Here is a 21,666-nt window from a genome sequence, read left to right on the forward strand (position 1 = left end):
TGTGGTGCAACCACAAAGCAACCACGGCCTTTCATAATTTCTATACTATGTTATTAGGACTCATTTATAAAGATATAGATAGATCTGCGGTGGCGATATGTACTTCAATGAAACCTTCAAAATCATCAACACCTGGTACTGGTAAGGTACAATATATATTATATATATACATACATAAATACAAACCATTAAAACAGTAAAATACAAATAGAAATGTTATGCTTGATCGAAAAATCTTATTTATTTCTACATATCAAAATAATAAATAGGGGCGGTTTGATTTAAAGCTGCCATTAATACAATGAGAAATGTATTCATAAGTAAAAAGGTTCAGGTAATATAAGGTTTAACTTCATAATGGTTCCTAATAATAAACTATTTCAAAAAATATAATATGGCTATTTAATAAATAAACTGCAGCTAAAATATAAAACTTTTTATAATTTAAAAAATATTAAAGAGTTTAATATCATCGTAGTGAGCTATATTAATGAGTGGGACAAGAGAGTCATTTGTTTAACCGATAAATTTATAATAAATATTCCGTTTTAGATATCTACTTACTGTTAGATTTACTTGATTATAAAATAATATTCAATTCATATAAATACAGTTTCCACATAAGCGGAATTTCAGTGCACCAAGGCTCCCCAATTAGTTTACTGTTTTGCACTTCTTTTGAACGTTTTACATTTGTTACAATAAGATTATTCACAATTATGGAGAATGAAAGAATTAGTTAGATTCAGGAAATTGTGGAAGCAGGGAAAAATATGAGCATAACTAAAACTATGAGTATTGTTGCCTAGTGAAAACTTAGCCCAGTAGATACTGATCTTCAAATTCCACATCATCCACATCGTCGTCCAATAAATGCGGCGGTAGCGGCATATATCGTCCATTGCCTGTCGTCTCATCGTTCGTATGTTGATGGTCGTCATTGTCATCGTCGTCTAACAGCGATTCTATTCGATCATCACCCTCAGCCAAGTCGGGGTGCTTCTCGCGAATGTGTTGCTGTAACTCAATCATACTGTGCAGACCAGCTGCAGCAGTCCCAAGACCCAGTTCATCTTTCTGCTTTTCGCACACCTGGCACCGAATGTAGGGAGCATAGGGCAAATGGCGAAAGCGATGTTCCTGCAGCATCCACAAATGTTTTGATTGTAATTGCTCGTCACAGTCTGTGCAGCGATAGAGATCCTCGCCGATCTTGCGCATATGCAGCTGCTCTCGCTTGCCCAGGCCATGATAGATGTTTATGTGTTCGCGCCATAGTGCTTTGCTGGTTGTCTTAAAGTTATCACCGCATTGAGGACATATCAGGCGATAAGCAGCGGGATCAACTTCACTTAAAGCACTAGCAGTAGCTGGTACTAAACAATCATCGCCACCGCCGCTAACCAAACTCTCGGTAGGCTCTACACCATCATCGTCCGTCTCCTGGGCACTCAAAGGCTTGTTGTCGCAGCGATTTGTGTCACGATTCAGATGTTTGAAGAACATTTGCTTTCGCACAAATTCACCATTGCAGGTCAGGCACTTAAAGGATCGATAGGGCAGATGCCGGAACTTATGCGACTGCAACTGACCAATGGCACCCTTGGTGTGGGTGACTGTAACACGCTTGTAGCATTCCAGGCACAAATAATGATGAATATCGATCTGACGAAAATTGAGGCCCTGACGGCTGTTGTAATTGTGCTGTTCAACAATGTGTTTGCGCCAGAACGCATGTGAGTCAAAGTTCTTATTGCACTTAGGACAATAGTATGTAATGAAATCCAAGTCCACAGCATTGTGATATGAAATGCTATCCTCCAGCGTATTCAGTCCAGCGGGTCGAGTGGGCAATACGCCTGGCTGCGGCTTTAGAGAACGCCCTGCATTACAGCTACTGCTACTGGCAGGTGTCGGCGACGATGACTTAGAGGAAATCCCTCGACCACCTTCCTTTTCTTTCTCTTTATCCTTGTCTTTCATTATCACATAGTTGTACTGCGGCTTCGGCTGTAATTCACGCCATGGTGTATCGCGTTCGTAGATGTTGTGACGCGTACGCAGATGAGCTGCGATGTTGGGCTTGTGATTGTAGCAAGTGCCGCAGACGAGACACTTCAGATACAGGCGATAGGGCAGATGACGAAAGTGGTGATCCTGTAGGCCCTTTAGCTTCGAGCTGCTCACAATATCCTTACACTGTGTGCACTGATAACGATACTTGTCCAATTGGCGCATATTTAAGTATTGACGTTTGTCGAAATTGTGAGCATCGTTTATGTGGCGACGCCACTCGAACTGCGTCTTGTAGGCCTTGCCACATGATGGGCACAGGAATATATAGTTTTGTTCAATGGTCGAAGAACCAGATGGATTTAATTGTGATGACTTCTTAACACCTGAAGACGTTTTTATTGTTGCCACTTGAACGGAAGCTGAAGCTGAAAGCGGAGCTGTCTCATCAGTCAGTTCGGGGTTGTCGAACTTCTTGGCACTATAATGCGTATCCATAAAATCATGCTCCTCGCTAATATGCTCCTTGAGCGCCGCCTGCGTTGGAAATAGCGAGCCGCAATCAACGCACTTGTAACGATTGGGATTATGACAGTGAGAGGGCGTGAGAGTTGACGATAGTTGACGACTGCTGGTGGTACTATAATTAGTACTACTAATGGCGTAGTCATCATCATCTGCCTGCATCTGTTCGCCAAAATCATTCTCCTCGTTAACGTTATTATTGCCCGGCGACGATTGTTCTTCATCCAAGTAGATGATCTCATAGGTTTCATTTCCCACAGTGACAATTTGTTTTCGCGGCGTCTGCACCTTACTGGGCACTGCTCCAGCAGCCGCTTTACGTGGCTCGTAGCCAACACGATGATATGTGGCCAAATGCTTGACCAAACCCTTGCGATCCGTGTACGATTTATGGCACTTTCGACAGCGAGCATAGGCCTTGTATGGCAAGTGGGTAATGCGGTGCTGCTGAGCATTCTGTATACCATATGCATTCGTTATAATTTTCTCGCATTCTGTGCACTTCAGCTGACGATCGTTAATCACCTCAAAGTTCAACTTGGTCAGATCGTTCATGCCATGCACTTGGACGACATGTGTTCGCCAGTGTTTCTTCTCGATGAACTCACGACCGCACTGTGGACACAAATAGTCGATGTGTGGCTCGTACATGTCGTCGCTGCTGATGCGTCCGCCGCGACGTGGTGCTTCGTCCCAATGTGCTATCAATTCCTCCTCGCAATCATTGCCAGTTGCAGTTTTATCTTCGCCATCCACTTCGCCGCCACTGATATTGCACAAGGGCTCATCCGTTTCCTCGGCGTCGGGCATTAATGTCTCCAAGTGATGCTGCTTGAGCAGATGTGTCACCAGCTCGTGGTGCTCAGTGTAGCCTTTATAGCACAATTTGCAGCGCATCCAATTAGGTTGTGATAAGTGGCTAAACTTGTGAGCTCGCAAACTCTTGATTGTGTTCGGTATGACAAACTGTAAAAAGATGTAAAATAGATTAAACTTGAGAAAGTTTTACCGCAATAAAATGTGTCCCACCTGCTTGCACTCTAGGCACTGCATCTGCATGTCCACGCAGCGAAAGTTGAGGCCTCGTCTGCTGACATAATCATGAACGAACTCAATGTGCTGACTCCACTGTGCGTGAGTGTCGCAATCGTTGCCACAGTCAGGACACATATAGTGTATGTAATCCTCGCAAATTTCAGCAGCACTGCTCACACTGCTCCCATTGATAGTTGCCGCTGGAATACTGTGCTTTCTCTTTTCCTCCACCTCTTCTCCAACAACAATAGCATCTGCCTCTGTCTCCACTGGCTCCTCATGCTTAACGTCGTCATCATCGTAGCTCGCCGCTCTTGGTTGTTCGGTGCGTGGCTCGCGCACACGTGTCTTACGCCCCGCACTAGTATCACCATCACGCATCATAGTCACCACCTCGTCGCAGTGAACCATGCGCAGATGTACCATCAGGTCCTGCCTATATTTGTACTCTCGCTTGCAGATGAAACACTTGGTGCAGCGATACGGCAAATGTGTAAACTTGTGTTTCAAGAGATTCTCTCGACTATGCATCGCAATTCGCTTGTTGCACTCCAGGCACCGGTGATACAGCTTATCAATGGCCACAAAATTTAGACCCTTACGCGTGTTATACTGATGCATCTGGTTCATGTGTCGCTTCCACATGTCCTGCTGTCGATACTCCGCCCCGCATGCGGGACAAATGTAAATGACACCCAATTCATAATTAATGGGTACGCCATTCTCATCGGTTGCATTGATCTGCGATGTTGTTGGACGCGTTGGGGGTGTTGCTGCCACCACAGACCCTCCTCGTGGCATTAACGAGGAACCAAACGAGGCGGGAAGCGACTGACGGTGTACGCCACGCACCGGTGGCCCAGCGGTTGCCATTGGAGGCGCCAAGGCGACAGTTTCGCGTCGCACAGGTGGCTCCAACTCCGGTTCAGCAATGCTAATAATGGGTTCCAATTCGAAATCAAATATCGCATCATCATCAGGCTCATTTCCCTTCTGCTTTCGCTTTCTCTCCTCCCTCTCCTGCTCCACTTCCCTGTCATCGTCCATCTCATCGATATCAGCCTCCTGCTCCTCCTCCTCTTCTTCACCAATAAACTCGTCTGCGTTGGTACCATGATTATAATTATCAATCACATCGTCGCCCTCCTCAAAATCAGCCGAAAACATCGATGTCCACAGATCCATACCTTCCATTTTTGAGTTCGAAGCAGAGTCCGAGACGGAGGCTGATAGAAAGACTGAGAAGGAGGCTGAGGCTGTGCGTGTATGCGTGAAGTTTTGTAAGAACTAGTTTTCAAGTACATTCAAATCTCATTCACACGCATCTTTGTTAGCCATATTTCTCACTCGACAAATCTCGCCACATTCATCTTACCAACACTTACGCACTTATTGCACACTTGAAAAATGTATTACATTTGTTTTAATTTACCATTTGCATTTTCTGTATTTTTAAATTGCAAAAATTCAAACCATCTTTTTTTAGTTAGTCTGCAAAAATCAGAGCCATTTTGTTTGCGGCGTCGCAGAGTTGCAAGCCACGATTAATCGTCATTCCGCCGTTGTTATTGACATGGCCAGCTGGTCCACTTGACTTTTAATTGTGATTTTTGTTTGGAATTTATGAAATATGCCGGCTCGTGCCAGGCATAATAATTCAAATTTGATGAGTTTCGTACGATTGAACGGCACTCGCTGCCATAAAATGGTAGCGGCGGCAGCTAACAAAAATGTCATTTTCAAATTATTGCGTAGCGCGGGAACTGCCATATTAGCGTTGCCAGACGATTGGCGTATTTTGCAGCAGTCTGGCAGGGCACGCAGTCACCCACGCAATTTCTGTACCAAAACAACCATCGGCTTCAGACAACAAATGGACCACACAGTGCCACCCAAAGAGTACAAATGGATGCCCAACAACCTAATTAGTGAGAATTTTCGCTTGGGCCCCAATGGACATGTGTGTATTGTGCTTAATCGGCGAATCCAAGTTCCCGCACACGTGGTCAAGCGGTTATGGAAGAATGGTAAGTATCCAAAATATAAATAACTAAAATTAAAGCTCATCTAATCTAAATCTGAAAATAGCAATCTTGCGATGCACCGTTGACGGCGGTTCAAATCACTGGCGCAACTTTGTGGTATCACAAGCACAGCAAGCGGCCTTAAGGCAGCCAGAGCAGACAATGAGCGACAATGACAATGATACAACGCCAGTTGCAGAGTTGGTTGAACCACCAGATCTAATAACAGGCGACTTTGATTCTATAACCGAAGAAACGATCGAATTTTTCAAATCAACGCCCAAAATCAACACGCCCGATCAGGATGCAACAGATTTTACCAAAGCCTTCACAGTGCTCCAGCCGGTGATGGTGCAGCGTAAAGTAAAAGATGTCGTCGTCTTTCATGATTGTTCGGGTCGATTGGATCAGGTGATGGCCAATCTGAATACGTTGTACAAGATGCAGAAAGACAACTGCAATGTGTATCTGCTCAGTGGCGATTCAATAACGTGGCTGCTGCGTCCGGGAAAACACACAATCCAAATTCCACTCGATCTGGTGACCAATCAACGATGGTGCTCCTTAATTCCTGTAGGAAGTGCGGCCCATAATGTGACCACAACGGGATTGAAGTGGAATCTGTGTAAGTAGTAATGTTTCCCTTATCATATCAAAGTTAATCTTATAACTTGCAGACCACGCACAACTGGATTTTGGTGGCATGGTCAGCACATCAAATACCTATTCCACAGAGTTTGTTCAAGTGCAGACAGATGGTAACTTGATTTGGTCCATGGGCGCCTACGACTTCGAGGAGAAGCCACAATCAAGCGTAAAATAGGAATAATAGCCAGAGTAGCTATTTCATTACTATTTTGTTGTTGTTAGAAATGCCACTTGGAGACTAAAGCAGTACTTATGGTTTAGGCATAAGATTCTTGTTATTCAAAAGTGTTAAAAGAAAACCAAGCGTTTATTATTACACAAACTTAACTACTTAACGTGATCCTGGCAAAGGCATCATCTGAAAACCGCTGCTGCTGCCTGTCTTCTTACCCAACCACGAACTGGAGCCCGAGCCACCGCCTCGTTTCGATGCAGCAGCGCCTCTGGTTGCTCCTCGAGTGCCCCTTGTTACTACGGCTTTCTTTCGTGCCGCTGCAGGCGATGCTGCTGCGCCCTTGTATCGCTTGACACTAGAAGCTCCACGTCCACGCCAGGCTCGCTTGCGTTTACCCCCGAAAGACGTTTCGCTACCACCAGAGGAGCCTTGTTGCGCTGCCGCCTGTTCCCAATCGTTGCTGTCATTAGCCGTTGGCGTTGGTTCGTCAGCAGCTACTGCATCTGCTTCCATCTCCTGCATGACCAGCAGACATTCCTTTTCGGTGGCATAGCCACTTGTGATCTCCAGCAGCTTGGCGCCGTATTTATCGAAATTGGCCTTGGTGACGTGGGGAATGGCGCACATGTCCTTTTCTGTGGTAGGCAGCTCCTCGGCCATCGCCTTAAGCGCCTGCATATTCATGATACTGGCCATGGTGACATTGCGTGCAGCAGCATAAGTGCGACACAAGTCTAGCAGATCGCTATAGCAACGATCGTGCACATGCCGCATATCGCTGTTGCCTGCTGCAGTTGGTTCTGAGACGGTAGCCACCACCTTGGAACCACCGCTGTCCTTGCGTGTGAGTGCAAAGTCAATTTTGGGACTCTCCTTCATGAGTGCATTTATGTTGCTACCCAGGTAGAGATAAGCCTGCGGAATATCCTTTGTAAAGATGAGCTCCTCCTTTAAATATTCCTTAAGCACCATATATCGCAGCAGTCGCTGCACATCCAATTTATCCCAGTCCTTAAGAGCCCCATGATGTGGTGTCTTGTTATGCCCGAACTCCACAATCTTCTTAATCATAGCTCCCTTTAGAACGTCAGCCACATGCAGCAGCGTGAATCTTGAGCGACCACTGCACAAGTCCCTGACGGCACACGCTGCCTTGCGGCATTGCTCGAGTGCATCGATATTTGAGTAGTTGCGTTTCTTCAAGCAATTATCGCAGGCAGTTTGACGATTCGCCAAACACTGTTCGCTAGTAAAGTGCTCGCCAAAATAGTCCAGCTGCTGGGCACGACGACAGTCAGTGAGATTCTCACAGTAGCCAACAATGCGATGCAAATTGTCGATATGAATCTTCTTCACATGATATTGAAGTGCGCGATCAGCTGCAGTTGGAGTTAAGAAGTTAGACAATGAAAATACCAATAATATTAAGATGCTTACAATCCATCATTTTTTTGAGACGCAACATGTCGCTGTAGTTGTAATAGAGAATGCAATCAGCTATTTCGCCATCGCGACCAGCGCGGCCCGCCTCCTGATAATAACCTTCAATGGACTTGGGCAACGAGTAGTGCAAAACAAAGCGCACATCTGGTTTATCAATACCCATTCCAAAGGCAATAGTGGCGCATATGACGCGCACTTTGTTTGTTATCCAATCCTTTTGACGTGATTCACGTGCCTTATCAGTCAGGCCAGCATGATAGGCTACCGCACGTATTCCAGCCGTGACCATCTTATTGGCAACCTCATCGCATTCCTTGCGAGAAAGGCAATAGATAATGCCGCTAGCGGTAGCCGGACGTGTTTGTATAAAGCTGCGCATATCATCGATGGTTGATGCGCCCTTCTTGGGAAGGACCTGATAACGCAAATTGCTGCGATTGAAGCTCGAAAGAAACCATTTACAATGCGTGAGATTCAGTTGCTGCAAAATGTCCTTGCGCACACGTGGCGTTGCCGTGGCAGTCAACGCCATGGATGGAACATTGGGAAAGCGTGTTCGCAGTATACCTAATTTCTTGTAGTCGGGCCTAAAGTCGTGCCCCCACTGGGAAACACAATGGGCTTCGTCGATAACAAAGCGGCTAATATAATTGTTGGCATACAACTGATCCAGAATATCCTGGAACCGCGCTGAACTAGAAATTTTCTCTGGCGTTACATAAAGCAGTTTGACCAGCGGTGGACGTCTTTCCAAATCGCAGTAGATGGCCATAGCTTCCTCCATTGTCTGCTCACCAGACATAGACTTGGCACAAATCTGCAAATAATTGCGTTCAATTGATGGCTTTTATATAAAACAGACTTGTACTTACATCCAAAGAAGCCAGTTTGTTGACTTGATCAAAGATTAACGACTTGAGTGGACTAATCACAATGGTAACGCCTTCTGTGAGAATTGAGGGTAGCTGATAGCATAACGATTTTCCACCTCCTGTTGGCATGAGGACGAAACAATCGTTGCCTAACAACGCCGCATTGATCACCTGCAGTTGATTAGGACGAAAGCTTCGCAATCCAAAGTTGAAACTCAGCGCCTGCATCAAACGCGTTGAATGCTCAAATTTTTGACCATCGAACTCGCCAGTGGTGCCATCATTGTGCACATTAGAATGAAAATTACCCGATATTCTTTGTGCCGCAGCCTTTGGTAGTTTTATTTCAGAGCTTAACCGGCTTGTGGAAGGCGAATCGCTGGTCAAATCAATCCTACTCGAATTCGCTGCCTTGGCAAAAGCCTGCTCAAAGAGCGCTGGATCATACTCAGGGAAACCATCATCGTCCAGCACGATTGTTGATGGTTTAGTCGACGGTTTATTGTCAGCAAAATTAATTCTCTGGGCAGGCTGTAAATTCTCTTTAGACGTCGGCAGCTTGACAGCTTCAAAGTCCGCATAAATGCAATTATTGTACTGAGACTTGCGTCCTTGCTGCGCTTCGTGCTCGTCACGTATTTGTTTTAAAGTGTCCTCGAAATCATCATCGGAATCCACCTTTGATGCGGGGTTAGTTTTATTGGCAGCTGCAGCAGGAGCTGGAGGCTCGCAAGGGTTCGCGTTGATCTCTTCATCATCCAGCAACATGCTCTGTGCTAAGTAATCATCTTCATCAGGATCATACTGTGGACTTGCCACGGGTACCAAATCATCAAAATCATCTGGTACGCCATTTGTATAGTTGCTGTCAGTTGAACTTATCGCTTTTGTCGCTGGTTTAATATCACTGATTGCATTTGGTTTGCTTGGCGCAAGTGCTGGAGCTTGCTTTGTTTCAGCCAGCATCTCGCGTTCCTCTCGCTCAAGTTCCTCAAAATCGCATTTTTCCACAGCAGCTTCACGTTCACGCCTCTGTCGCTCTATTTGCCGCTCCAGCAATTGAGATCGCGCTTTGAATTTCTGTCGCATTACCTTGAGCTTCAGAAATGTGTTTGGCTCAAAACCATCGATTTCATTAAAATGTGCAGCGGGTATTTGATCAATGACTTCACAATATTTTTCCATTAGCTCCACATAGCGTGTTTTATATGAGCCCATAGTGCTCTTTAGCGTCGATTCATTTTGTTGGCCAAAATCCGTCTTGCTTACATCAATATCATACTGTCCCAAATCTCGCAAATATTCGGCTAGTGAATTGCTAAAGACAATTTTGAGTTTTGGTTTCACAACGCTAGTTTCTGTTTTTGAATCCGCCTGAGTTCTCAATTTCGTATCTTCTGTGGACTGCTCCAGCTTTAGGATGGGTTTCTTCTTTTGTGTTTGCTTCACCAGAAAGTCAAAACTGTCTTGGGATCCGCTCGTATTCGAAGTGTTCAATGTAGGTGTCTCATAAACTGCGGATTTTAGCGGCGACTGCGACATTAGTAGTGGTTTATGCGGCGACATGGATAGCTTCTTGATGTGACCATTTAGCTTTGATAACGACGCTTGATAAGTGGCATCTCTATTCAATTCCTCCTCAAAGTTATCAAAGTTCTTTTTTATGTCTGAGCTGATGGCTGAACCTGATGGCGATTGCGTTGGCAATGAAAGTGGAGCCAATGGCGATTGCTTATCGTTTTCAAAGCTATACTTTTTAATAAGAGCGTTGCCGATTGTGCAGGGTTTATCCGTCGTCTTGCTCCTTGATAATTTCCCTGTTTCAGTTGCTGAAATTGAAGGTTGTTTATCATCTTCGTCGGATGAGGATGAATCAATATAGATGGGATTATAGAACTTTGCTTTAGTTTTCCTGGCCTCCACAATATCTGCGAACAAACAAAAACAATTGTTAATATTGCGTCGCATTATTGTTAATAAAATTTAACAACTTTTTCGGTCAGCTTTCTTCGATAGCGTCGATTGACTTTGGCTGGAATCCTCTAATCCAAGAAAGCTCGACATTGTCATCTGCTTCACATAATCAATGGGTTTCCTAGACATCTTGTGAAGCACCACACAACTTAAATACTGATAAAATTTTAATAACAACTAAACTTAACACAATCATCAACATAAACAAACTATTCAACATAAAAACGCGGGCAAGACTCCTCAGACTCCGTTTGGTTATCGATATCAAGTGTCATCAGTATTGTCAAATGTGGCGGTGAGTCGACTGTTACAATTTATAAACTGAAAGTGATTTTGATGTGTGTTCTGATAAAAATAAATAAATACAATCATACAATAAGATAATTCAAGATGAACGCAAATCAAAAGTACATCGCTTATTTACTTGGAATAATTTTGAAAAGAACTAGTGCAAGTAGTTTTGAAATATAAATTACTTTACCAATTGAACATCTTCAATCAAAATCTATCTATCTATCGAACTTATGCGCCGTCATGTAATCGACTATCTAAAATCGATTTACAATTTGGTGGCAAACAACAAAAATCCTCAAATGGAGCATATTGACGTGAAGAATTTAAGAACGAGCGATTTCTTTTTGCCAGAATTGGTACAACTGGTCTTTAATAAATATAAAAAAACAGAGGACAATACACTCTCCACAGGTAACACAGTCCATTCACAATTTATAAATTTTTTCTATTTATTTTGCCATTACTTCAAGGTGAAAGAGCTCAGTTATTTGCCGAACTTACTGCTTTATTAGGAGAGGATCTATTGGAACGCACACTCCGATTGCTAGATGAATGGTCATTTATTACATACTACACTCCAGATCGCTGTCGCAAAATCGTTGAATTAGTTAGCAAGCGAAACACAGCACATGTGTTTCGCATTCTGCCGGACATTAATTATTGCAAGTGTCCCTACTTCCAGGACTTTGTTCTTCAATTGCGGGTTAATACAGAATCGGGCAGTGAGTACGTTTCTTTCACCTGTGAGCATGTGCTGGCCCAGCGTCTGCATCAGTTATTTAATTCATCGTCACGAGAGCAGATCTTAACGCTGGAGCAGTTTAAATATTTTCATGAAGACATATATGTGGATTAATGCAGCATTCGAAAGTGCTTTACGCGAAGGGAATTATTAAAAATCGTAAAATGCTGACACAATCGCAGTATGATGATTACAAATTCGTATGTCGGCTCGATCACATCAAAACCTTCCACGCGGCCATCAAATCTATTTGCTTCAGTGATGTAAATGTGCGTCTTGTTATAAACAAACAAATACTAACTTATTTTTTTTCAGTTCGGTACGTTGCAAGCTAGTGAAGAAGGATTGCTTATCACTGTGGAGCAGGGTAAATCCATTCAGGCAACAATATTTATTTCTCCCTCATTTTTTGCGGAATATCACATTCAAGATTCCCAGAGTTTCAGCATTAAAATCAATGTGTTAGCAGAATGTTTAAGCCTCTTCGGCTTGGCTGATTGTGGCATTAAAATGCTGTACAAAGGCGAGGGTTCGCCACTACTTATTTTGTTGGAGCCCCACGATGATGAACAAGTCAGTACAGAGTGTGCCATCAAAACCACCAATGTGGAGGAGCCCATGGAGTATGAACTGGACTCAAATAGTTCCAGTTTGAATACGATATTTATGCGTGGTCCCGACATGTCGAATATTTTCCATGAACTGGACAAGGCAGCCGAGGAATACGAATTGACGATATCGCCATTAAAACCGCATTTCAAGATTGCCACGCTCGGTGTCATGCAGGCGGAATCCAGTGTCGAAGTGGCTAAGTCAAGTGACATGATTATTTTGTTCAATTGCCATGCAACAACAGTAGCTCAGTATAAAAGTCAACAGATACGCTTAACCAACAAGGCATTGCAGGTGGCCACTAAGGTGGCCATAAAAACCGATGCCAGTGGTCTGCTGGAGATGCATTTCATGATGCAGTCGGACGCTCAGGAGGAAATGTATGTGCGTTTCTTCATCACTCCATTGTTGGACATCAGTTGAAATGGCATTGTTTTTAAACGATCTGGCATCACTCACAAGTTTTGTTCTTATTGTTGCTGCCTGCGCTATAAGCAAAATGCGTTTAAGATTATTGTATGCGGAGCGTAGCTCGTGACGAATAAAACTCTTTAAATTCAGATTCAATAAAATTAATGAATTCAAATAATCGTTAAGCCGATGAATGCATATGCGTATTATTTGAAGAGCATCGCAATAGCGCTAAACGCTTTCGAATAGTTACCTATTACAGGGTATCGTTAAATGTACCCTCCATTTTGTATGCTGCCGTTGTTGTTGCCATGCCATCAGCTGTGTGCCTAGCATGTGTTTTGTTGTGTGTATTGCTTCTTCTTGTTTCTCTTCTTGGTTGTGTTGGGTTATTCTGGCGGAAAAAAGCGTGCTCCATAAAAATAAAGCGTAAAAACTCCGATTTTGGATCTTTTATAATATGCATACGTAAGAAATGGAAGATTTGACGATGTCGCAACGTGTTAATTTCTATTTTACTAGGCATGAGCATTTTAAGACGCCAGCCGATGAAGATGAGCTCGAGGACATTGATGACGATATGGTAGTTGGTGTTATAGCTGAAATAGAACAAGAGGTGCTCAACGAATCGGAGAGCGACGATGACGAATACGATTTGGTGGACATGGATGCACTGGGGGCACCCCAAGAGAACGATGTCCACAGCAGCTCCGACGATAGCATCAGTAGCGATGGTAGCTTTGACCCAAATGCTGAAGACTCTGACTCGGATGATTCCATGCTCGATGAGGCGGCAGCTGGCGGTGCGAGCAATGCCAAACGACGCAAGGAACAGACAGCTAACGATGGCTTAGGTCCCAGTGGTTCAGGTGGAAGTGGAAATACTGCCGCAGCTGACTATTCACATTTGGATGAAGATGATGAGACGGACGAGACAGTGCGTGCGATCATAGCGGCCATTAAGAAGCCGCGCAGCTCACCGCCAGAGATCAAGTTGGAAGATTTCATAACCGACATTTGCTTTCATCCGCAACGCGATATTATCGCTCTGGCCACCATAATTGGAGATGTCCACTTGTATGAGTACGGCAACGAAGAAAACAAACTCTTGCGCTCGATTGAAGTGCATGCTAAGGCTTGTCGTGACGTAGAGTTCACAGAGGATGGGCGCAGTTTGATCACTTGCTCCAAAGACAAGTGTGTGATGATTACCGACATGGAGACGGAGAAGTTGAAGAAACTCTATGAGACAGCTCACGATGATGCCATCAATAAGCTCCATGTGCTCGACGAACGTCTGTTTGCCACCGGCGATGATGCGGGAACTGTTAAGTTGTGGGATTTTCGTACAAAAGACGCCATCTTCGAGCTGAAGGAAGTGGAGGATCAGATCACCCAAATACTGACCAATGAACAAAATAAACTGTTATTGGCCACTAGTGCCGATGGCTATTTGACCACCTACAATATAGGTGCTCGCAAGTTGTACGTGCAGTCGGAACCGTACGAGGAAGAGATGAACTGCATGGGCATTTATCGCGGCAGTTCCAAGTTGGTGGCGGGCACCTCAAAGGGACGACTCTACACCTATAACTGGGGCTACTTCGGTTACCATTGTGACATGTACCCAGGCATTAAGAGCCCCATAAGTCTGATGATACCCATTACAGATCGAATTGCGTGCGTGGCTGGCGAGGATGGCAACATACGTGCTTGCCATATTGCCCCATATCGCAATCTCGGAGTTGTGGGACAACACAATATGCCCATCGAATCACTGGACATCAACAACAGCGGAGAACTTTTGGCATCCTCATCACATAACAACGATGTGCGCTTCTGGAATGTCAAATATTTCGAGGACTTTGGTGACATCAAATACAATGAAAAGCACAATGCTTACAAGGAAAAACGACACAATTTACCATCATCCAAGTGCACAAATGCAGGAGACTTTTTTGCGGATATGACCAAGGAACATGATGACGACGATGACGAGGACGACAAGAATGCGGGAGAAGGAAGTAACGATATTATCGATACAGGTGCTGGTCCCAGCAATATAACTTAGATAATGATGTCTCTCTGATAAATAAAAATCAGAAATAAATTTCTAGTTCGGCGTTATACATACACATTGTTAACGATTTCTTAACAATTTTTAGCCATAGACATTAATTTTCTCGCTGTAAAATCTTTAAATAAAGTTAGCATGTACCTCCAATGATTTTAATTTTTTTGTTCCTCGACAAATGAGATGATCTTGGAAATGTGGAAATTGAATATTAATTATTGTATTTAATTTTTCATTTCACAAATTCAATTAATATTATAATAATTTTATTATTATACGAGTAATTACAAAAATTTATTTCTATCCTGTGTCCAAATTTCAATTGGATTAGGGTATCGAGCAAATAAACTTATGCCTAATTTTAGAATTAAAGAAGTGGCTCACATTTAGCCTTGCGTCACACAACGGATCAATCAAAAACTCAATGAGAATTATGGCACATGAGAAGTTAAACTATAAATTTAAGAACAAAACAAAAAATATATTGAAAATGTATCAAATAATAAAATGCTTTTCAAATTGAATGTTATCCTTTTTTTGTTGATGAAAACCACACTTTATAATTTCGGAATAAATTGTAAAATATGTATGCATGGCTGCGTGTATTATAACAATTAGAGTTGGTGTACATAGAATCATTAACTATTTTGGGGGAGGCGCCAATCACACTAACAATACGTAGTTACATATACATACGTGTAATCACAAGAATTTTGTTTCACAAAACATGGACATAATATGTATGTATATATATATATATATCTTTATATATATATAGTGTTCTTATGTGTATTCATAGGAAATGATTACATTTCGAAATATTTATCTATTAACTTTTATATGTTATGTGTGTACGTAGAGCAGAGCTTGAGCTGAAGTTACTTTTTGTTAAGTTTTTGCATTTTAACGCAACGCTAAAATTTGACTTTCGCTTAGTTTGCTGGTGGGTTTAAACTGTTCCTGGCTGACGATTTTTTTTGTAATTTTTTTTATAGTTTCTTTTTTTTTTTTTTTGTTGAATATTAAAGAATTTTTTGATTGCCGCTGTGTGGCTAGCACTGGCATGGCAAACCTGATGACGAACTCAGCTTTTAATTTTTTTTTGCGAACCAGTTAACATAAATATGCATTTCCCATTGTATGTTGTATCGTATCACATTGGCAGCAGCAGCAACAACACTTAGAATGTATATATATATAGTATATCCTTCATCTTTCTTTTCATAGTCGTGTGTGCGTTTGCAATATAACCAGCAGCACAACGGTGCGGTGATCTTTAAATAATGACGAAGAACTTAATTCGAATAAAGTGCATGTCCATGCATGATGTTTGTTGCTGTTGCTCTTGCTTCTGGGTGCCAGATTACATAAATATGCCATGTACACAATGTCATAAGGCAGCGGTACCAGCAGCAGCAGCGGCACCACTCGAGCTGGGAACAAGTGCATCCTTAGCCATATGTGTTTCAATATCGACGCGACAAATCGGACAGTGCTTATTCGTGACTAGCCATTGATCAACGCAATCAGTATGGAAGAGATGCATACATGGCAACCGGCTGTAAGTTTTAAAATTTCATTAAATTCGATTCTGAAGCAATTGATTAACATGCACTTACCGCACATCGTTCTCAATCTCAAAGAGGGACAAGCAAATGGCACATTTTTCTGCATCTTCGTCCGTTTCGCTGGGACGTCGAACCCGTCGATATTTATGCGGTAAAGTATTGCGCTCAATGATTTCCTGTGCGATGAGCATTTAATTAACTTTTATTGTAGTATTAAAAGCAAAAACTTAACTTACCAAAGTAGCGCCACGATTGGGACGCGGTGGTCCAATTAGTATGCGTGAGGAGCCCAACGAAAGGGGCGTGGCCAAGCCGATTTCCAGATGCAATGGAGAATAATGGTGGATCATATGATGATGTATTGCAGGGCGCCGTCGCTGTTGGTGTTGTTGTTGCTGCTGCTGTTGTTGTTGCTGATGCTGCTGTTGTTGTTGCTGAGGAGGCTGATACAGGCCATATTGCGGTGGCGGTGGATGAGGCTGATGCGCATCAATTGGTGCAGAGGCTGTTGAAGTAGTTTGCTGCTGCACCGCATCATATGCCGGATAGTAAGCAGGATCAAGGCTGGAAACAGGTCCGTTGCGGGCATGCACACAGTTGCAGATGGTGTGCAAGTAGCGTGGGCGTAAGCTGCTAGTCAAGTTGAGCGGGTTGGAAGAGAGATCAATGGGCGTTGGCGTCATATGACGGCGATGCAGCTCCTGCATGTTTTGCTGCCGATAATACAGATTCTGATGCACTGCATATGGCGGCGCCGGTGTCAGCGAAGTGGCCACCACCGCACTTGCCCGATGCGGCGGATGAATGTGAGCGTGCATTTGATTCTGCGGCGCCTGATGGCCTTGATGCGGTTGCGGCTGATAATGCTGCCGATGATTGTTGTACGCCTCCGAACGGCGCAAACTAAATGGCGGTGAGCCGCAATACGACATCGTTGTGCGACCCGAATACATTTCCAGCGGTGGTGGCGGCGATACCGCAGCTGCCACTGTCACAATGGATGACATGACCGGAGGCGGGCCGCCGGCGGCCGTGGCCACAGCTGCTGCCACTGGCGTTGTGGCACGCCGCAGAATGTTGAGCGTTTGTGTGCGATGATAGTCATTATCAAGATTGCCACTTTCCATGCTGGTCACCGGTGAACTGGGTACATTTGCTAGCGACAGTAGATCATGAAAGGATTGCGCCTGCGCGGCTGCCACCGTGGCAGCCACTGCTGCTGCACTCATCGCTCCACTAAACGAACTGCGACTACTGCCATTGGCGTTACTCAGACCGCCTTGATAGTGGGGATTCGGTGGACCTGGTGAGTAGTCGCCGCCGCCATTCTGACTTCGGCTAGCAGGCAACGTCGGAAACGTATAATGCGGCACATAGTACGGCTGATAGCGGTGATAGTAAGCCGGACTGTTGCCACCACTAGGCACGGCATCAAGCTGCGGCGGCGGCGGTGGTGGCGCCACAACACCACTAGCCGTATTCGCATTGCCACGAGACATGCGCACATAATTGCCAGCATTGCCACTAGACGGCGGTGGCGGCGGCGGTGGTTGTGGTGCTTCGGCCAATGGTGCAAAATGCCAAATTGGTGGCGGAGTAATTGGCTGAAAGTAGCGTTGCGAATGTGCAACAGTGGCATGAAGACGCGGGCATCGTGTAGGGCATAGGGGTCCTCGTGAGTATGGTGTGGCTGCTTCCATGACATCTCGGTAGTTAATTGTCGGCGCCTGCGCTGGATTATGATTGTAGCTGCTGTAGTTGTGATCTGTGATGGCCGCACGATCCGCCAAAGCGCCGCTGTAGAAGGCGAAGGAAGTGCCCGCCGCAGGACGACGTCGTCGATCTTCATATTCATTGGCCGAGTTCGAACGAGGCAACAGCGTCGCAGCTGCTGGCGCTGTTGCATCATTTGATTCTGCTGCTTGGACTGCCATCCCATCAGCTCGACTGCATGTGGCTAGCGGCTCTTCGCGCAGGTGACGTTGCTGCTGTTGTTGTTGCTGTTGAATTTGCTGGAGTTGCTGATGTAGTTGCTGGTGAAGTGCTGGCTCGTTACTGCTTCCCAGACCATCATCATCGGAGGTTAGATCAATGGAGAGTATCGGTTCACGTGTGGAATGCACAAACACAACGTCATCGTCCTCGCCATTCGAGTCCGAAGACCAGTCATCCAACTGCAAGTCGGGGGCCGTTAGCACCGCATCTCCATCATTCGGATTGTGATTGTGACGTCTGCTCGTCGAGGTGGAAGGCAGATTGTGCTGCTCCCTCGATCCAGATGTCAATCTGCCATCAGTCTCACGGGGCCTGCCAACATAAGCAATTACGCACGAGCCACCGCTTGTTGACTGTTGTTGCTGCTGCTGCGGCTGGCTCGTTGCAGCTTGTTGCGCCTGCAATTAAATTAGAAGAGAACGCATATAGTCAATATATATGTATAGTATATAGTCTGCATACGCCAATACATACAAATTTCAATTATTTGATACTCATTATTCATTAAGAAACTGAAAGAAGCATGTCGAAACTCAAAAACAAAGCCCATAAGTTTATTCACGCTGATGCAGAATGCAAACTCATGGATCACAAATCACATTGTGGTTTGCTTTTTACTTAAATCTATGCTGGAAAACACATTGAGGAAAAGGTAAAAACTTTGTACTCAGCTCACCTGCAGATTATTGGCTCTAGCCAATTCGGCGAAAGTGCGATGTCGATGACGACCTGGTTGAAATGCATAGAAGTTTGTTGGTGACAGATTCGACATGGGCGACAGTTGCACATCATTGTGCGCCTCCAGACGTGCCAGTTTCCTAGGTGGATGACGTATACCATTGCTACTACTACTATTGCTGCTGCTGCTAGCGGTTATTGGTTCATCCATCGAGCGGACTCGCGAACGTGTTCGCACAATGCCACTGCCCAATCCCGAGGCATAGCATGTTTTCAGCACCGCGGCAGGACGCTGTTGTTGTTCTTGCTGCGGATCCGCAATACCGGAGGATGTCGAGCTGGCGTTGGCATTGCCGTTGGTTCTCTCTGTGGTTAGCCGATGCACTCCACAGATATCACGACCGCCGTAATCTACACTACATGTTGTATGTGTGTCCGTTGTGCAAGACGCCGAAGTGGAGCGTATAAAATTGCCATCCGGCGGCAGCAACGGTGGCCCAATGATGCCATGCACATAACCACGACTATTATAGTAGGTGTGATCTGCGTGAAGTGCATCCAGATCGCTGCTGCTTTGCGGCCGTGAACGGTTGCCTCCTGGAGCGCCAGCAGGTGCATTGTGTGTTCGCAGATCCCAGCCATCATCACTGCTGTTGTCTCCCGTATGGTCGAGGTCATAAATGCTGGCGCTGTTATTGTGGTAGCGTCGTAGCCGAAATAAATTACAAGTATTCTGATGTTGATGCTGCTGCTGTTGTTGTTGCTGCTGCTGTTGTTGCCGCTGCTGCTGCTGTGCTTGGGCGCTGGTGCTGGGCGTGGCATCCAGTTCAATTACTGTCGAAGAAGACGATGCAGTTGCTGATGATGATTCACCAGCTGCAGCTCCACCAGCTGAAATGCGAGATCGATTCTGTGAATGCTTTTTTTTTTGCGCCGACGTCGTTGTTGTTGTGTTGGTGGTGCGTGTATTTGCAAATTGCACATGCTCCGTGTCCGATGCACTCGATGTGACATCATCGTAGACTGTGGAATTATTATTACTATTGTTTAGCGCCGGTAGTTGCTGATTGCTGCTGTTCGCCTCGAAGGAGCTGCTCGTGTTGCTGGCATTGGAGCTAAGCAGCGAACTAGAGGGCAGCTCGTACACCACACTTGAGGTCGGTTGCAAGAGCAGCGGCTCATCGACAGCATGATCATCCATTGCAGCTGGCCAAATACTAACAAGTCGCGATGTCGCCGCCACTTCGCGCTCATTACTGTCAACATTATTATCGTTATTGTTGTTATTTGCTTGCTGCTCGTCGTGTATGTTTTGGTCAGCCCGCTCCACTGCATAGGCATGCGATGAGCGGGTTTCCGTTTCAGTCTTACGTTGAGTGTGATTCGGAATGAACTGCGATGCACCAGTAACAGGAGCAGAGTTATCGCCACCACCCCCAATGCTACAGCTTGCTGCAGACGAAAGTGTGGATGTGGCTGCCGTCGAAGTTGAGGAGAGCTCAAAGAATTGGGTTGGCTCTGTTGTACTACTTCCCGAGCTTCCCGTGGACTGTGTCGAATGTACTCGCTCTTCTACACTGTGCTCATTTACTGGCGGCGGTGCCACATTATAGCCGCTGCTGCTGAGTTCACGCATCAAATGACAGTGACAAACCTCACGCATCCCATTACATTTACGGCACTTGCTGCTACCACCTCGAAGTGATCCAGCAGCAGCCTCAGTTGAGCTCGCTGGCTCCGCATATGATTCCCGATTCAGTGATCTTGGGGCTGTCTGATATTGAAACATGGGCACATATCCAGCTGTTGTTGACGCCTCCATGTTGTTGATGTGCGCAGTTGCCTGCGGATCCGACGTCTGCAGATATGAGGGCATTAGCATATATCCATCCGACAGCGCATCGCTTTGCTGTTCAAAGTAGACAGTATACGGCGAGCGCTCTAAAATGATATTCAGATTATACACAACTTCTAATTCGAGGGTATCAAACTTACGCGTTTCTCGAGAGCCAACGTGAAGCATTACATTGGGGTAGCCAATTGAAAGTCGTTGATGTTGATGCTGGCTACGATGCTGGTCCTGCAAATGTCTGTGTCTGAGTTCATCCTGTTCATTCTCCATGCTTTCGCTTTTTTTTTTTGTTTTTACTTTTAAAGAGAAACAGAAATTAGAAAAAAATTGTAATGTGTACGCGATCACATAAATCTGAGTATTATGAGAATTACAGAAAATCCTAAAATATTTGCACTATATTTCTCGCCTACTACTTTGAACAATTATTAATTATAATCAGGAAATTGGTAATTGGAAATTCACATTAATTAATTAAATCTTCCAAACTGCCTTGCGAATTGAGAGATTTATTATAAGTACTGTCTAGGCCACATTTAAAATATTTACGATTGCCATGATTTAAATGTTACTATTTAAAGAGACATTTCTAGCACTTACAAATAATATTGCGTGACTTCAAACTTAGGTCCAACTGGTTATATTCTCTATAAGCATACAATATCTAAAGAGATCTGGGATTCTATATTATTGAGACTACATCATCCGTGCAAATCAAGCTGCTATCTTCA

At 44.6% G+C, this 21,666-nt stretch overlaps 5 protein-coding genes across 6 annotated transcripts; 3 read left to right on the top strand and 2 right to left on the bottom strand.

Moving 5' to 3' along the window:
• Positions 1 to 222: 222 nt before the first annotated feature.
• LOC117574019 (zinc finger protein 850) lies at positions 223 to 5,138 on the bottom strand. The gene is made up of 2 exons (XM_034257607.2): positions 3,568 to 5,138; positions 223 to 3,504 (listed from the first exon to the last, which is right to left on the bottom strand). The coding sequence occupies exons 1-2, from the start codon at positions 4,765 to 4,767 to the stop codon at positions 817 to 819; spliced, it is 3,888 nt and encodes a 1,295-aa protein (XP_034113498.1). The 5' UTR covers positions 4,768 to 5,138; the 3' UTR covers positions 223 to 816.
• A 68-nt stretch (positions 5,139 to 5,206) lies between these two features.
• Positions 5,207 to 6,436, top strand: LOC117574022 (thiamin pyrophosphokinase 1). Its single transcript, XM_034257613.2, has 3 exons — positions 5,207 to 5,600; positions 5,662 to 6,222; positions 6,275 to 6,436. The coding sequence occupies exons 1-3, from the start codon at positions 5,240 to 5,242 to the stop codon at positions 6,418 to 6,420; spliced, it is 1,068 nt and encodes a 355-aa protein (XP_034113504.2). The 5' UTR covers positions 5,207 to 5,239; the 3' UTR covers positions 6,421 to 6,436.
• Positions 6,437 to 6,566: 130 nt separating this feature from the next.
• LOC117576905 (uncharacterized) lies at positions 6,567 to 21,231 on the bottom strand. The gene is made up of 12 exons (XM_034262042.2): positions 21,079 to 21,231; positions 19,082 to 21,024; positions 16,647 to 18,803; positions 16,462 to 16,586; positions 16,236 to 16,401; positions 13,749 to 14,170; positions 13,288 to 13,607; positions 12,348 to 12,553; positions 10,727 to 10,886; positions 8,736 to 10,663; positions 7,858 to 8,680; positions 6,567 to 7,799 (listed from the first exon to the last, which is right to left on the bottom strand). Exons 1-12 carry the CDS (start codon positions 21,203 to 21,205, stop codon positions 6,577 to 6,579), a joined length of 9,600 nt encoding a protein of 3,199 aa, XP_034117933.2. The 5' UTR covers positions 21,206 to 21,231; the 3' UTR covers positions 6,567 to 6,576.
• On the top strand, positions 11,219 to 12,917 carry LOC117574024 (cell cycle checkpoint protein RAD1). Of its 2 annotated transcripts, XR_007955236.1 has the most exons (3): positions 11,219 to 11,414; positions 11,474 to 12,008; positions 12,061 to 12,182. XR_007955236.1 is itself a non-coding variant. In XM_034257614.2 (2 exons), the coding sequence occupies exons 1-2, from the start codon at positions 11,910 to 11,912 to the stop codon at positions 12,778 to 12,780; spliced, it is 819 nt and encodes a 272-aa protein (XP_034113505.1). In that variant the 5' UTR covers positions 11,865 to 11,909; the 3' UTR covers positions 12,781 to 12,917. The 2 variants fall into 2 exon arrangements, 1 of the variants encoding a protein (XP_034113505.1); XM_034257614.2 differs by lacking the exon at positions 11,219 to 11,414 and having other exon boundaries at positions 11,865 to 12,008; positions 12,061 to 12,917.
• Positions 13,108 to 15,366, top strand: LOC117574020 (WD repeat-containing protein 55 homolog). Its single transcript, XM_034257609.2, has 2 exons — positions 13,108 to 13,236; positions 13,291 to 15,366. The coding sequence occupies exons 1-2, from the start codon at positions 13,229 to 13,231 to the stop codon at positions 14,837 to 14,839; spliced, it is 1,557 nt and encodes a 518-aa protein (XP_034113500.2). The 5' UTR covers positions 13,108 to 13,228; the 3' UTR covers positions 14,840 to 15,366.
• Positions 21,232 to 21,666: the final 435 nt, after the last annotated feature.

This window comes from Drosophila albomicans, chromosome 2R, assembly GCF_009650485.2.
Source record: "Drosophila albomicans strain 15112-1751.03 chromosome 2R, ASM965048v2, whole genome shotgun sequence".
Taxonomy (NCBI): domain Eukaryota; kingdom Metazoa; phylum Arthropoda; class Insecta; order Diptera; family Drosophilidae; genus Drosophila; species Drosophila albomicans.

Excerpts from the sequence above, each read along its gene's own strand:
- LOC117574019 (XM_034257607.2), bottom strand. The coding sequence starts at position 4,767 with ATGGAAGGTATGGATCTGTGGACATCGATGTTTTCGGCTGATTTTGAG. Across the intron at positions 3,505-3,567 it reads AGTGCCTAGAGTGCAAGCAG|TTTGTCATACCGAACACAAT; the intron begins GTGGGACACATT and ends ATCTTTTTACAG.
- LOC117574022 (XM_034257613.2), top strand. The coding sequence starts at position 5,240 with ATGAGTTTCGTACGATTGAACGGCACTCGCTGCCATAAAATGGTAGCG. Across the intron at positions 5,601-5,661 it reads CAAGCGGTTATGGAAGAATG|CAATCTTGCGATGCACCGTT; the intron begins GTAAGTATCCAA and ends ATCTGAAAATAG. Across the intron at positions 6,223-6,274 it reads GGGATTGAAGTGGAATCTGT|ACCACGCACAACTGGATTTT; the intron begins GTAAGTAGTAAT and ends TATAACTTGCAG.
- LOC117574024 (XM_034257614.2), top strand. The coding sequence starts at position 11,910 with ATGCTGACACAATCGCAGTATGATGATTACAAATTCGTATGTCGGCTC. Across the intron at positions 12,009-12,060 it reads AATCTATTTGCTTCAGTGAT|TTCGGTACGTTGCAAGCTAG; the intron begins GTAAATGTGCGT and ends ATTTTTTTTCAG.
- LOC117576905 (XM_034262042.2), bottom strand. The coding sequence starts at position 21,205 with ATGGAGAATGAACAGGATGAACTCAGACACAGACATTTGCAGGACCAG. Across the intron at positions 10,887-12,347 it reads CCATGGGCTCCTCCACATTG|TTGTTATTAAAATTTTATCA; the intron begins GTGGTTTTGATG and ends TGTTAAGTTTAG. Across the intron at positions 10,664-10,726 it reads GAAGAAAGCTGACCGAAAAA|ATATTGTGGAGGCCAGGAAA; the intron begins GTTGTTAAATTT and ends GTTTGTTCGCAG.